Below are 16,383 nucleotides of genomic sequence, written 5' to 3' on the forward strand. Positions count from 1 at the left end.
TGTTCCTTTTGCTAGTATACAGCTAAAATATTCACATTCATTGTGCTAGAGAGCACACGTAACATGGGTGAGGGTGACAAAGCATTTCATGTAAAAATTATATGCTGGAATCTTCGGCTTCTCTGAAGACTTGAGTTCAAGGGGTCAAAGACCTACCAACTAGCTGGATAGCTCTAGACAAGTCCTCTCGCTTCCCGTGTGAAATTGGGGGATTGGAATAGGTGACCTTTATCTCTGGAACATGGAAATACTAAAGAGTCCTCTGAAGAACTCTTCATTTTCAGCAATAAATGTCAACTTGTTTTCCCTAGTCCTGCTCCTTGAAATTTAGGGCTCTGACTTTAATCAAGTGGAATTTCTGCCCTACAGTACCTGTTAGATAAATTGGGTAATAACGCCAACTCAGCTAAAGCTCATTTAAGACATCTAATGCTTAAGACACACCGTCTGATGGTCACATTAACTAAATTCAGTAGCTGTTCTTCCTTGCTTTGAAGTAGTTATTAAGAAAGTAAAGCTGCTTTAACTTTTTATCAGAGCCCTTTTCAAAACTGCCTTCACTGGATGATAATTTAGTTATAGTTTTAATTTTTATCTTTAAAATATAATATTTTTAAAAATATTTTATTTATTTGACAGACAGAGATCACAAGTAGGCAGAGCAGCAGGCAGAGAGAGTGGGGGAAGCAGGATCCCTGCTAGGCAGAGAGCCTGATTCTGGGCTTGGTCCCAGGACCCTGAGATCATGACCTGAGCCAAAGGCAGAGGCTTAACCCATTGAGCCACCAAGGTGCCCCTAAAATATAATATTTGAAAAGTATTATTTTATCTTTCCTTAGAGCTAGAGTAATTATTCATGATGTCACTCTCTATAAAGAAAACACGATAAATTCCTACTGTAGTTAAAAGAAGTTTTTCCAGCAAATTATTTTTATCACTTCTGCAGTTAGAAAATCATAAGTATATATATGATGGCTTTGGCCATCAGAAAGTTTACTCGATTCTTTTTCCTCAAGTGGTCAGAATTCACTCAATTCAGATGCCTGAAAGTGTCCTTTATTTCTGCTTTCTTCAGACATTTGTGTCCTGCTGTATCTTAAAGTACGTTATGCTCTAGTAGTAGGTACAGATCTGTTCAAGTCCTCTAAGAAGTATAAGAATCTAAATTAAAATCCTTTTTTGTTTTAAATAACAGCAAATCTGTGCTGTTAACTGTGATTCCCCAGCACTTAGGGCAGTGTTCAGCAATGACAAGTATTTGTGGGAAAAGAATGAATGAATTTATGTGTCAGTCAATCCACATGTACCTGGATTAAAAGCCTGTTTTCATTATGCCATATAGCTATGTCTGATCTAGAAGAAAATCTGTATAAATGCATACTCTCACACAGACATATGCCATGTTTCCAAAAAGTTCCAGACATGTGTAATTCATGTGTATAACAAAATCATATATAATACATACATATACACTAGACATATAGATACTCAGATGCATGTATTCGTACCCATAAAATACTAAAATACTGGATCTGCAAATATCTATTGAACAGTGGCCTTGCCTATCCGTTTTCTTAGTGAAATCTTCCTGGTATTTAGCTGATAATTATGTTGCTAACGGAGAAGGGGGAGAAGCAGAAGGCATGAGGAAGAAAGGATTAGAGTAAGTTACAGAGAGAACACCCCCGGGGGCTGTGTTGGTAGGGAGGCAAGGCAACACTAGAGTATAAACTATCAACGTGAAAACGTCCATCCGTCGTAGCAGGATACCCTATCGATCAGGGAGCTTCAGCTCTGTTTCCAAAGGAGGCAGCCCGCGACATGGGGAGGTGGGAGTACAAGAGGCGGGGAGAACCCAACAATTCTCTTCTGGCCCTTGGATAGGCTTTAGCTGATATTTCTGAAAAGATTATTGGCTTGTTGAGCTGTTTTCCTCTTAAATTGCTTATTACAAAATCTTGAGGAAAACACAGCGCCGAAGGCTCCAGGATGATTCAGCCGCTCTTCTTTGAAAGCCTGGAGTCACGTCTGGGATGCAGCTTTTGTGGGGAGAGGCAGCGGCTCAGCTCTGCAAACAATGAGCCCCACCGGATGCAGTAGCCCTTCTGCTAGCATTGCTGCTGCTCCCTGAACACAGTGTCAATGGCTGCTTACAAATCAGTGCTGGAGGCATGGGGAGGGGGGTGCTTTCTGTCCCGGGGCGGGGGTGGGGGGGGAATCCCTTTGTATGCCGTTTTCAGTGGGGGAAACATTTTAGCCTAAACCAAAGACGTGGAAGGAGGAGAAAACACAGCCACCCCCCACTGCATACACACACCCTGAAGGCAGAGGGGAGCCTCCTTCAGAGTGATTTGCAGCATTAATTCTTGCTGTTCACAGTCTGCTCTCTTGATAAAGACCTTGTCATTCTGATTCCTGCAACCAAGAGGCACTAATCTGAACCAACAGGCTTTGGCTCGACCCCCTGACCCCCGATCCCATCCGTCTCCCCTGCCTTGCAGTTGCCTGAACACGTCTGACAGGGGGTTGTGTTTTATGTCCTGTTAGAGCATCTTAGACCATAATCCAGCGCAGAGCAAAACAAGAGCTCAGTGATCAGCTATTCCAGCTTCCCCTTATTTTGATAAAGAAACTGAGAACCAGAGAGGGAAAATGTCTGTTCCAAGGCCACACAGGACCTGTTTTAGAATCCTGGGTTCTTGCCAAACTTTACGGCATCGCTCTCATTTTTCTTTTCCAGTTAGCATTTGTAGAACCAGCACCTTAGCACATATTCCATCCATGCCTGTCCCCTGATCTCACCTAAGGACCTCTGAGCAAAGACCAAAACTTTCCTGAGCCAACGACTTAGCAGCAGTGATGAGTGAATGGTCTCACCCTTGGTGGACAGGTTCCTGATCACACAAGCCTCACAGCCACCCTGTGCAGTAGGCATTCATGAACCCATTTACGAGATGGGGAAACAGAAACTGGGATTCAGACCCCAACCTACATGTTCTGATTCCAAGCTCAATCCTCCTTCCATCTTATCACAGGTGTGTCTCCTGGATTTAATGCCTGTAAACCATAGGCTTATTCTTATTCTTCACATTATGCTCTTGCCTCAGGGCCTTTGCACAAGCTGCCCGCCCCTACCTAGCCGCAACCCAAGGAAGGCTTTCCCTCTGTCTGGATGTTCTCACCATTAAGGTCTCAGCTCATAAGTCACCTCTTCAGAGGAGTTTTTCAACCTCCCATGCACAAGCACGCTACTTGACTTCACTGTCTTCACAGCCCACAGCAGTATCTGAAATCATTGTGCTTGTTCATTTGTTTTACTTGATTGCTGTCTGTCTCCTCTGGACAGAATGGAAGTTCTATGGAGTGTTATCTATCTGCATTTCCAATGCCTAGAACTGTGCCCGACATATAAATTATTACTAAATATTCACTGAAAAAAATAAATGATACAAATAAAGCCACTCTCCCAACCACTCCACTCCCTTTAAAGATTTATGGCAGATACTGGTCCAGGTGAGGGGTTCAGCCTAGGCTTGCGGTACAAAACAGTGGCTTCAAATACTTTTAGACTTCCGACCTATAAACTTAATAACATTGTTGCATGCTTTAACCAGCTAAGAAAAACAGGCTGTAAACGTACAGATGATGAGAATGTAAGAGACAGTTTTATGATGATTTGTGCGGAAGAAAACCATCTCAACAGCTCCATTTGAGGTTATTGTTTATGAGAGATTCAAAAGCTACTGGCAGACGGACTTGATGGTCAACCCTCTGCAGTAGCCAGCCCGCCCCCTAAGAAAAGCAAGCGTACGTGAGCCGTGAGGGAATGAAGATCCTCCGCCTGAATGAGCTAATCCTCTGTCCAAAACAGACTGTAGTACATATCAGCACATAACCTCTCTTAAAAAGCTCATTTATCTTTTCATCAGCACTAAGGAGTTAGTAATGGCTCCCCTCAGTTTCCAGGAGACAAAGCACACGGAGAATCTGTGAAGTGCCCAAGAACATGGAAATCGCTGAGGTCCCTTTGTTGTCAGCGGCTGGCCTCTTTACTAGGGGCGGAAATCACAACAGAGAGAAGGGAACCCAGGCGGGCAGATGAGGGGTGCTGTGTCCCTGCAATCACTCTGGATTGTGTAAACCAAAGCCACAATTAGAATCTTAGAGACTCAACTGACATTGCCACTTGGCCAGTACATCAACTCACAAATGTCATGGTCAGAACGAAGTCTCATCAAGAGATCCTGAGGCCAGGAAGGCAGGCAAGGAGCAGGGGTCCTGGGGTGGGGAGCAGCTGCCGAATAGCTGGATTCCTTCTGTAGGCTCTGCAGAGAGACAGACATTAGCCACCAGGATGAAAAGGATCCCACTTCTCAACGGGGGCCAATATAAACCACCCATAGAGGATTTTGCCAAAGATGAAAGAAAAATCAGACTCCTGGGAAAGCAGAAACTAGAGCCATCCATTCATTCCCTGAAAGAGCATTCAGTGTTTTACACATGATCTATGCAGGGGCGCCTGGGTGGCTCAGTCGGTTAGACGTCCGACTCTTGATTTCAGCTCAGGTCATCTCAGGGTCATGATCTCAGAGTTGTGGGATTGAGCCCCACATGGGGCTCCACAGTCAGGGGGCTGTCTTCTGGAGATCCTCTCTCTCCCTCTCCCTCTGCCCCTCCTTTTTTTTTTTTTTTTTTTTTAAAGATTTTATTTATTTATTTGACAGACGGAGATCACAAGTAGGCAAAGAAGCAGGCAGAGAGAGAGGAGGAAGCAGGCTCCCTGCTGAGCAGAGAGCCCGATGTGGGGCTTGATCCCAGGACGCTGGGATCATGACCTGAGCTGAAGGCAGAGGCTTTAACCCACTGAGCCACCCAGGTGCCCCCCTCTGCCCCTCCTTTATGCATGCTCTCTCTCACTAAAATAAACACACCTTTTATAAAAATGATATATGCAGAGGATTATTTTAAGAAGGATCATTATTGGGGGCACCTGGGTGGCACAGTCACTTGAGCATCTGACTCAGGTCACGATCTCAGGGTTGAGAGAGTGAGCCCCGAATCTGGCTCCACGCTCAGCAGGGCGTCTGCTTGATATTCTCTCTCTTCCTCTGCCCCTCCACCCCCCACGCTCACACACACGTTCTCTCTCTCTCTCACTCAAAAAAAAGGTGGGGGGGGGTAGTTATTTTCTAGTTAAGCTTTTCACAAAACAATGCCAAATGAGCTTAGATTTTTATCAGAACAGATTTCTGCTGGACAAACCACAGAGAATTTTTTCCTCTGGCAACAGTGGGTCAAGTAATTTCAGCGAAGTGGTGGGAAGAGTTTTAGCTCTCATAAGCATGTCACTTAAACTCTTCGAGCCTTGGTTTCACTTTTAAAATGGAGAAAGTAATACCTACTTCAGCAGGTTGTTAGGAGGACGGAGATTAGGTGGGATGTATATATTTACCCACGTGCATGAGGGTAGGTACTCAGGAAGGGAACCTGACCTCTTAGCTTAATCACAGCAGCATCTTACGGGAATCTGGACGGGTCCCTATGCTGCTCTGCATGTGGGGCAGGTTTTGGTACACATCTAACCTTATATAAATTTCAACGTTTTCCTAGGACGTAACATTGAGCTGTTTGTTGAAAATTACGGGGTTATTGCTGCCCAAACAGTTCCTCCAAAGCTCCACTGCCTACACTCTAGGAGGCTAATTCAGATGCAGATGCTGATATTTACAAAGTGTTATCAGAGCCCTCGGGCTGATCTTAGAACCTGGTGTGCTCACAAACCGCCCACTGTAACTAAACCATCAAAACTAGCAGGAGGCCATCTAGACTTGCTGAGTGTCAGTTCTTCTTGTCGAAAGTTTATTTCTTAGGTGCTCACATCTGTAGGGAGCCTGCTTCCCTATTGCAGGAGCCTGGAATTCTTGTTAATCCTACAATCAATGAAAGGTAAGAGTACACTGAATTTCAAGGTATTTAGCCTGATGTGGAGTTATTTTACAAAAACAAAGCTTGGGGCAAAACCACATGACTAGTTACGTGAGCCTAGGGTCATTTAGGAACACTCAGTTCACGTAGAGGAAATCTTTAAGAAGAGAAAGAGGCAAGCTACACTGTCGGTTTTCAGCTTTAAACTAATTCGTTTTGCTAGAATCAAACTCACATGGAACTGGAACTCCTTCGTGGGTTGTTTTTCAATTTTGACACTGGCCACATTTGCTGAGAAATATTTCTGACACGTTAGATATCTCTTGGGTCAACCATCCTAACAAGGTCCGTAATGGCCTGAGCTGGTAAGGATTCTGTTCATTCATCCAGGGGTTCATCTGTTTCAGACAAGGTGGGATGTTATTCACAGAGAGTGAATTGCCTTCTTGTGTCCCTTCCAGCACTGTTGTGTATCCCAGGCCCCTAGTCCCCCAAGTATGGACTGAAACCAGCACTGATCCTATAGAGCAGAACAGCCCATACCTGTCTCTGGCTTGGAACTGGGGGATGGGGATGATTAACAAGGTCTATATAGGTGTCCTCTCCATCCCAGAACAGGCCAGCAGTCCAAGTTACAAATCTACAGCAATCTTGAACTCACATTTCATGCACAGTGGTGTTGCTATCCAATGCATTTATTTATCTAGGGACATAGAACTAGAGACCAGTCAAGTATCCAGGAGTAAACTACATACACTTAGATGTGGGCATACAGGCACACTGTATTCTAGACTCTGAGTGTCCACACCAATTCACATCCCCACTAGCTGGTGAAGAAGGACCTCTCAGCGTACCCCCAGGCTTGCTCACAGGCCTCCGCCTGCAGGGACTAGAGCAGTAAGACTAGAGACCAACAATGACCCTCACACCCTCCCCAAGGACAACTGGCTTCTCAGGGACTTCTCCACCTTCCAAATACATTTCAAAGAAAGCTTTAAGAAGGAAAGTTCTTAGAAAGAGCTGGCATGATATCAACATTACTGGTGTTCTAATATCAGTTTTACTGTACTGAAAAGACAGTAAGGAGTCACTTATTTTAAAGAGAATAAGCACAAATTGAACATTGTACGGTTGTGGGGCACCTGGGTGGCACAATTGGTTAAGCATCCAGCTCTTGGTTTCAGCTTAGGTCATGATCTCAGGGTCATGAGATCAAGCCCCACATCAGGCTAGGTGCTCTGTGCAGAGTCTACTTAAGACTCTGTCTCCCTCTCCCTCTGTTCCTCCCATTTGCCCCCCCACTCCAAATAAATAAATTAATCTTAAAAAAAGAAAATTGTGTCCCCAGAAGTCAATTATACTAGTATGGGAAATGGAAGACAGGAGCTAGAAATGGCATTGAAAGAGTTGTTGATTTACAGGTATAAGTTATAGGTAGGGCTGTTTGTGAGGTGGCTACCAAAAGCCCAATGTGTACATTAATGAAAGGGAATAGTGTCCAGAATGCAAAAGGCAAAAGACCTTCCCCGATGCATGTGAGTTAGATGCCTCTTAAAGTTACACTCAGTGCCACACATCATATTTTATGATTCTATGACTTAGTGCTCAGAGGAGCGTGGCCAGCCTGATGAAGGAATGTGGAGCAAGGATTGAGGTTGAAATGGGAGTAGCCAGCTGCAGCTGCCTGGAGGAATGGCATGCGGAGCAAGATTGGACCTTTTCCATTGGCCTGTGGTCCTATGGGACCTGGGCAAATGAATAGAACCTAACAGCTAGAGCCACTAAAACTTGGGTTGTGAGATTGTGAACTCTCTAATAGCTAAGACTCTGAGGTTCGGCACAGGTGACCATTCGGTAGGCAGATTTTAAAGGAATGCATGTTACGCAGAGAGTTGACCTTATCGAGCTCTGAAACCCTCCCAAAGCTTTAAGTCCAAGTATATTCTAATACCCACATGTTTCATTTGATAAAAGCAAATGCCTGCATTCTTTTCTTCTGTGCTTTGACAATGCACAGATTTAGGAATCTGAGTAGATTGTGTTTTGAGATCTCTCTTGATAAGGAATTACCTTGCAATATGGCTGGTGGAAAAATTGCTGATACCGTCTACTTTTCATCAGAGAATATATAAGTAAGTACTTCCCAACTATTAGGTTATAGGAAGATGTTTACCACTCTTCTCCAAAATCCAAAACAAGAGGTAAATTCTTGTTTGGGGATAAATCTTTGGGTTACTGAATTTAGTGGCAAGTAGAAGCTGTTATGAGTGGGAAGAGATGAATAAATGTTTTCTCACTAGAAATAAGATAGAAGCACATAGAAGGGGAAATGGAGAGAAAAGTTTTTAGATCCCTGAGTGAGCAAGACAGGGTTTAACTCAAGCCCTCCTGTATCAGATGGGGGAAGAGTGGGAGGGAGAGACACTAGAAAGCAAGAGAACAAAAAATTCGATCAAATCACAGTTTGTCATGTTTCCTCTTAAAATGAGGAGGGGTGAATTTGCAGATTGCTAAGGTATCTTTCATCTTAAACATTCTATAATGCTGTCAGAAGCTTTGAAAGCAAAGAGAAATGGAAATCTACAACTGAAGAGAAGAAATCTTCTTGTAATTACTTTGTATCAGGTTGCAAACAAAACAAAACAAAACAAAACCCCAAACACGATAGCTATGGAGGAGAAAGCCCATTCAATCAGGTAAGCTTGTTAATTTGTTTGAAGGCAACAAATCTCTGTGTTCAGAAACTAAAGAGACACAAAATCAAATCAACACCACTTGGAAAAAAAAGGAATAATATTTCATAAAGAATTTAGGCCCAGAACAATATGTGTTGAATGTAGAAAACCAGTGTGGTGATCTAGCTTCACAGTTAACTGATTTGTACATTACAGGGGGCTGTTGAGTAACACTTGCAGGCCTCGGATCATATGGATGACAGTGTGACCGGCAGATGTCATTTTATATCCATCTGTCATACTCTTGGAAAGCATCTGATCGTTCTCATTATTTCCTTAGTTGGAGGATACTCTTACAAAATAAAAATGGACTAATTATAGCTAAATACCTAAAAATAATTGAAAGTCAGACCCTTCCTCAGGTTAATAGCAGCATGCTATTCCCCAAACTGCCTTTCCCAATTTAATCCAGTTTCCCAAATTCTAGAGTGAAGAGCTAGATATAAACCAGGGTGTTTGATTCAAAAACTACATGGTTGACCTTTGACAATTAGAAATGGAAATAAGAACTTGTTCTACTCAAGTAGAGATTGCAAAATGGTCACAACCAGGATGCCCTCCATTTGTTTATTCTTTTCCGTGTCTAGTTGGTCCCCAAGGTCTTGAGAAAGATCATATATGCCTGACTCTACCAAAAATGTATCATATCTAGAAAATAAATTACAAAACAAACATGGTGCATCAGTGTTTTCAAATTCCTAAAAAAGGCAGCATTTTATCTATATAGCACTAGGCATTAAGAGTATTCTCAAATGCAACTTTGAATCAAGATGTGAATGATGTTATGCTCAACTTGCTTCAACAAGACATCATGTGTAACAAAATGTTCCCTGGGCTGTTAGGCCAAATCCCAACTCAGCCACTTACCAACTCTCTGATTATTTTAGAAAGTCACATAAACTCTCCGAACTTTAGGTTTTTCCTATGCACAATGGGATTCATAATGCTTACCTTGCAGCATTATTGTAAGGATTAAATAAGATCAGGTATGTGAAAAGTTTAGTTTAGTGCCTATCGCTCAGGAAACACCCTGTCGTGCTCCCTCCCTCTGTTTCTTTCTCCCTTTCTTTTCTTAAAATCAAGCAGCTTGGGGAAGCAGTGGTGATGATGACTCATTCAAACAGAATACAGATTCTGTGAAATCAGGATACTCAGATCATATTGATTTGCTGCCTGCCTTCTGACAAGTAACAGTGATGGACTATGGCACAGATGTCTGTAAGGGGTTCACAGTTTTACAAAAGACTTTCGCATATCCTTTTCCGGTCCTCACAACAGCTCTCTAACGTGGGAGTTAGGAAACTCAGTTGACAGATGAGGAGCTGAGGTTCAGGAAGTTCAAGTCCCGCTCCCAGACAAGCTCTGAGAACTAGAAATTGTGGTAAGTCTTCTGACCTAAGTGTCTACTGCACCCCAGTGGCCTCTTTCTCTGACTGTCAAAGCGCTCCCTGAAGGAAAACCCTGAGCACCCTCTGCGGGGACACACACCAACACCTGGTCTACATTACACACTCAGTTACCTGCAGGTGTCCAGCCCTGGGTTCCCTTTCATGATCAGTTGTGCTGATGCCACTTTTGTTCTCATGCTCCAGGGTGGGGTCCACACAAGTTCTGTTAGGTCAGCAGTTGAAGTGATGCGTTCTCTTCTGCTGGTGGTTTTAATGATTTGGCTACTTTTGTAGTTATATTTAGGAAGTCCAACCTGTCTCAAGGAAACCATTTGAAGGGCCATGGGAAGGATTAATCGAATGCAGCTTGTTATCTTTCCATTAGGGGAATACATAAAGCTGAAAAGGAGGATTCCGAGATAAGAAGATCCTTCGCTTAGGATCCTATAAAAGGAAACTGCCCCGCCCCCGCCCCCCAAACTGCCTGTTCCTTTGCTAATGCAGAGGAGGGACTTGACAGTATTACGTGGCCTCCAGTAAGCCTGAGCGGGCGCACATACTGGCAGATTACTCTCTTTGCCATCACATAAAAGATGCTCCCGGTGTTTCATTTTTAATTTTCCACTGTTTTTTGCAAGGACCAAACTTTTAAGTATAGCCCTGATGGTGGTAGATGGACATCCCATTTCTTTTTCCCTCTCCAAGACAAGGTAACTGTGCATCATACATGACAGTCTGCAGTCATTTTTAATATTTAAATGGCATCTGAGTTGGAGATTAAAATTTATGAAGAACAGTGTGATCCCAGGGAAGAGATAGGAAGCCATTTCTACTTTCAAATGTAATAAAACAGATGGACCTCCCATTCCAGACATAAGTGCTACAATATTTCAGATACCTTGTGATGCTGGAAACCTACGAAAGGAAATTTCTCTCTCTGCCTCTCTCTGTGCGTGAATGTGTGCGTACACACACACACACACACACACACACACACTTATTTTGCATTGCACACATATAGATCATGAAGATAATTCCAGAGGGCAAGATTCAATTTTGTTTCTAAAAGCCTAGACTGTAACCTTAGGACCCAGCATGTTGACTAACCAATTAAGTAATAACAAGGAAACACAGTAGAATACTAAGTGGAAGACAATAACGCTAACTACCATGCTCATCATTATCTTGAACCACCCTCACTTGGAAGAGATGATCTAATTATTCCCTTGTGCATCTCTCATGGGAAAGGTGTTATTATTTCCATCTCGAAGACAAATATAATGTCTACTCTTGATTTATAATGTCATTTCTTCTGAGAAGCTTCACTATTTGCTTTCTGGCTCATCTTCTACTATGAGTCTTAGCCCAAATTAAGTAATTTTGTAGAATTAGAGGCAGAATGATCTGTTTCCATAAATGATTAAAATTCAGTATTTCCCAAACTGTTTTAATCATATGCCCTATGAAGTTATAAAATGTCCAAAAATATAGAATATAGGAACTTATAAGGATCATATACAAAATGAATACAGCCATAAAGTCTAGTGCTTTCCCTGAGTTTTTGTAGGGTATGAGCAACTCTTCCCTCTTTGGGATGCGGAGATGGGATGCGGAGATAATTCAGCCCATAACATGTGCTTTTATCTAAAATCATCTTTTGCTTTCAGGCAAGATATTAGAAATACGTAACCATATAGCATGACACTATAGGAAGCAAGGATTAAAAGGGAAGTGGAGGCACATAAAAATTTTAAGGGTTTATTTGAGGAAATATATATTCAAACCAGGCAGAGTCCAGCCTACTTGGTTTAGGGACACAGCTGACCAGAGGGAGGGGAAAGGCTTTTGCGGAGCTGAGGCGGAAGTAAAGCAAGGAAATTATTTGACTGGCTGTAGCTTAAGTGGTTGCCTTACTTGGTAAAGCCTAGGTGGCTCTTGGGGTTGGTTGTTCTAAAACTGTGTTTTCTCAGATACAAGTGTATTGACTGAAATTCACGTGGCTTCGGTTGCAATTTGCCTTCATAGATCACCCAGGCATTAGAGCCACCTCTGTCTCAGGGCCACCATCAGTCACTTTAACATGGTCAACAATGCTTTCTTACTCTAGTGAGTCACACACTTTCCTACTAGCTGGCCTGACTTGAGTTCCTTCCTTCCCGAATCTCCAAGGTGTTCTGTTCATCTGTTGGGGGCTTTCTCCCAACTCTTTGCTGGAGATTGTCCAAAACCTGAAAGGGGAGACTGTTTTCTCCACAGATCCCCAGAGTTTGCTTGCATAATAATTCTGACCATGTGCTCACAGAAGAGCGAGCCATGGCTTCATCTCTCTTCCTGTGACATGACCGGTGGCAAATGGAGACATTCCTCTTTTCGTGTTCTGTGAGAGGCACGGTTTCCTCACGGGTCCTCTGCCTTAAGGGTTTTCCCAGTAATGATGTGCACCAGATGGCCTCACCACTGAGTGCCTCACAGAGAACCCACATATTTGCTCCTTGCTGGTAATCTCAGGTCACACAGTCAGCTGGAAAGTCTGACAGCCTCACCTGCTGCCAAGGGCATCAGTTGGACAAAGGAGAGTAGATCCCTGTTGACAAGGTTTGGAGCCAAGCGGGGAGGTGAACAAAGTCCTTGAGGGGTTCTTTCCAAAATGGCAGAAAACACATGAATTTATGTTTGCCACCACTTCGAGAAGAGTTGACATTCAGTACCCCAGTTTCAAAATAATGTGAGTGGGGATTATATCCCATTATAAATGAAGTCTCTGTTTTAGAATATTACTATTGATTTCCTGGTTCCTTTAAGTAGTAAGCTTGGTGCATTTCTTTATGCACCGATTATATGATGTAATTGGCAGAACTGGGTTGTGTGTACGTGTATGTAGATTATGCAGTTAAGCAGTTCTATAAAGTCAGTGGAGATTTGTGCATGCATTAATTCATTTAACAAGCCCTTAGCCAGCTTATCCCACATGTTGGAGATGGGACCGAACACTAGGGACACAAAAATGAACGAACTCCTGCCCTTGCTGGGCTCACAGTCAACTGGGGAGGAAAGTGTTTGGGTGACTAGTCTAGAGAGAGGTTGGTTCTCAAGAATCACCTATGCCACTTCCCCTCTCTCTAACCCCAGTCCTCCAGTTTCTGATTCAGTGTAGCCAGGAATTTGCTTTTCCAACAAGTTCCCTGGTGAGGCTGATACTTCTGGTCCAGGGACCATAGTCTGAGAACCACTGATCTAGTGTCCCAAGTGTCAGAAGGCTAGGGAAGCTCTGAGGAGGAATTTCCAGCTCTGGTGGGAGGACAAAGGAGCTGTCCGAGGTTTCACAAAGGAAGTGAGTTTTAAAGGATAAGTGGAGAGGGGGAAGGAGGGAGGGATTAGGACATGCCAAACACATTCGGTTCTAAAAGACAAAAGTAGGAGAGAGTACTTATAGTTTGAAAAAAGTGCAGATAATTCCATTAGCTAGGATGAGGTTTGAGTTTGAAGTAACTGCAAGAGATGAAGCTGAAGACCTATGTGGGGCCCAGGGCTATGACTGAGGGCCTCTTGAACACTGTCCTGTAGCTGAGTATTGAACCATGAATCCACAGAGCCTGGCTCCAAGCTGGAACAACCTTGGTTAGGAGAACTCTCTCATCGTTCTCTTTTATCAAAAGAGGTTTCTTTCTGAGCCTGGCACAAAGCTTCCCAGTCTTTTGGAAGAAATCCTGTTCATGTCCCTGAAATGACAACTTTCACTGGAGGGGGTAGGACTGTAGAAAGGATGTGCTGATTGCATATAACCAGAAATGGGTGGGGGCTTAAATTTCTGCCATTGACCCATCAGCCACAGTGATGGGGTACGTCAGTAGCTTAATAATTATTAATTGGTTAATTATGATTGACTGAGTTTATGATTGAACCCTAAGCTTCAATCACCTCTAATGACCTCCCGCTTACTCAGAGGGGAGGGATGACAAGGTCTAGGAAGGAGGGAGCTGGGGAAAGGAAGACACCACTGAGCCCAGATTGCAATGATATGTGCTTCTCCTCCCTCCAGGGGAAGATGACGACGACGATGAATGTGGGGAGGAGAAGCTGCCCTCCTGTTTCGATTACGTGATGCATTTTCTGACCGTGTTCTGGAAGGTCCTCTTCGCCTTCGTGCCCCCTACAGAATACTGGAACGGCTGGGCCTGTTTCATTGTCTCCATCCTCATGATCGGCATCCTGACGGCGTTCATCGGAGACCTGGCTTCCCACTTCGGATGCACCATTGGGCTGAAAGATTCTGTGACTGCAGTAGTGTTCGTCGCGCTTGGCACTTCAGTACCAGGTAGAGAATGTGTTTCATATATGATTTCCCCCAGACGTGGCAGCCCATTCACCTACTTGACCTTTTTTTCTCACAGTTTCAAGGACTGTGATAACAAACAGGCCTATGAAAGGCAAGAGCCCAGAGGTATAAATAATGTCACCGCCAGAAGACTGTCATGGCAGTTTTCAAGGTTAGAAGGCTGGTCAGTATCATCGTGATGACAGGAAAGCATTCCCAGAGGGACTGCCTAGAGAGCACAGACTGGTTTGACGGCTAGATCGATAGATCAGCTTCCCATTACAGTTAGCACTTTCAAAAACACAAAATTATGAGTCATCCTCAAGCACAAGATTTCTCTTTTATATATTTACTAATGTTGGGATAATTTCCATGAAACCGTGTTGGTTGGGTAACTGAGATAAATACGTACTGAAGACCTGATACAATATTCTCTTGACCCCAAAGTTAATGTAAATTAAAAAAAAAAAAAATAGACGTTGATCAGGACAGAGCAAAAGTAATCCCAGCCAAAGCAAGCAGGCCAAGTACACATTTTGTGGATGTCTTTTCTTGCATTCCTTATAAGCTAAAGTCTTCTTCCAGTCCACAACCATAGCTCATTGTATTTGCCCAGACTTCTAAGAAATCATCCTCCCAAACATGAACTTGACAGCAGTAATTTTCAAATTTCAGTGAGCATCAGAATTACCTGGGAACTTGTTTAAAAAATGACATCTTAACAATCCATAAACATAGTATGTTATAATTGCATTTATTTAGGATTTATTTTAATTTCTGTTAGTGTTTTGTAGTCAGGAATGCTTTGTGTCACATCTTTTGATAGATTTATTTCTAAGTATTTGAGGACTTTGGGAGCTATTATGATTGTCTATGTTATGTGTCATTTTTAATTTATTTTCTGGAATTAAATTTTATAGATAATCATTGTACCAGTGACCTTTTTAAAGTCACTTATTAATTAAAAAAAAAAAAAAAAGCAAATGCCTGCAACCCACCATCAACCTTTGGAATCAGAAGGTCTAGAGGAAGGGCCCAGACATGTGTGTTTTAAGCTCACAGGTGATTCTGGTGCATATCAGAGCCTACTGTCACCAAAGTTCTAGTTGACTTCCTGACAGACATACAGGTAACCCTGGCTTTTGGTTTTGACGCTGAAAACAAGTGCACTTTAAATTATGTATTTCTCTCTTTGCTGGAATTCACTAGTTGTTCTTCTGCACTCAGATATTTATCACGTCAGTGTCTCTGAGCCTTTCTTTACTTGTAAAATAAGGATAACCATACTGAACTTGCAGAATCGTGACAAGGAGTGGAGAAAACACCTATAAATTATGCATCTAGTAAAGCATTTAAAAAGTAGAAGGAGTTTGATTAAAACAACAGCTTTTGGTATTATTTATGAATTGCTGTAACCTTGAGTAACCAGAAGGAACCTGTCCAGATTTAGAATAGTGAGCCACTGCCCGTGGTGTTATCCAACTGATCCACCAGGTGGGAGTCCTCCTCAAGGGGCCTGACAAGGTTCTGGTGTCAGTGAGTTAACAGAGGACTCACGGGACCTAGGGGGTCCTTGTACGGCTGCCTTAGCGAGTAGAACTATGCAAAGTCTTCCAGTTGACTGCTGAACTCTCAACACCAGCTGTTTCTAGCAGTTTCCAATTTTGGTCTTTATTTTGATTTTTTTTTTTTCTGAAAATACCCAGAAATTTAACAAGCAGGAGGAAAGCGTTAAAATATTCATATTGTGAGTTGTTTTGTTTAGAGAACATATACACCAAAAGGAACTAAACAAAACAGTTAGCCATCACTCTATCTCAGGTTACTATAGGAATATGTTTTGGAGGCTACTCTCCCTAAGGCTTAAATTACTGTATCAAATGGTACCCAGGTTAGCACACTCTTCTGGCCCTGGGTTTAACCCTTGAGGAGAATATGTGCAAATTATGCTAATGAAAGCAAAATTAGGTCTCTCATCAGAGTTACTCAGAATCAACCTACCTCTCCAGAAAGTCAGCAG

The 16,383-nt window shown here is 42.8% G+C and overlaps 1 protein-coding gene across 2 annotated transcripts in view; it reads left to right on the plus strand.

The window, feature by feature from the left end:
- The window catches only part of SLC8A1 (solute carrier family 8 member A1), a gene marked incomplete at its 5' end in the record, with an annotated part of 323,496 nt that overhangs the window by 283,813 nt on the left and 23,300 nt on the right, over window positions 1–16,383 (plus strand). For both annotated transcript variants that reach the window (XM_080813957.1, XM_080813958.1), the window contains one exon: window positions 14,088–14,363. In XM_080813957.1, the coding sequence (XP_080670083.1) occupies window positions 14,088–14,363 (276 nt within the window). The remainder of the gene's footprint in view (window positions 1–14,087; window positions 14,364–16,383) is intronic.

The sequence above is a fragment of the Martes martes genome, assembly GCF_963455335.1.
Source record: "Martes martes genome assembly, chromosome: 9".
NCBI classification, from domain to species: domain Eukaryota; kingdom Metazoa; phylum Chordata; class Mammalia; order Carnivora; family Mustelidae; genus Martes; species Martes martes.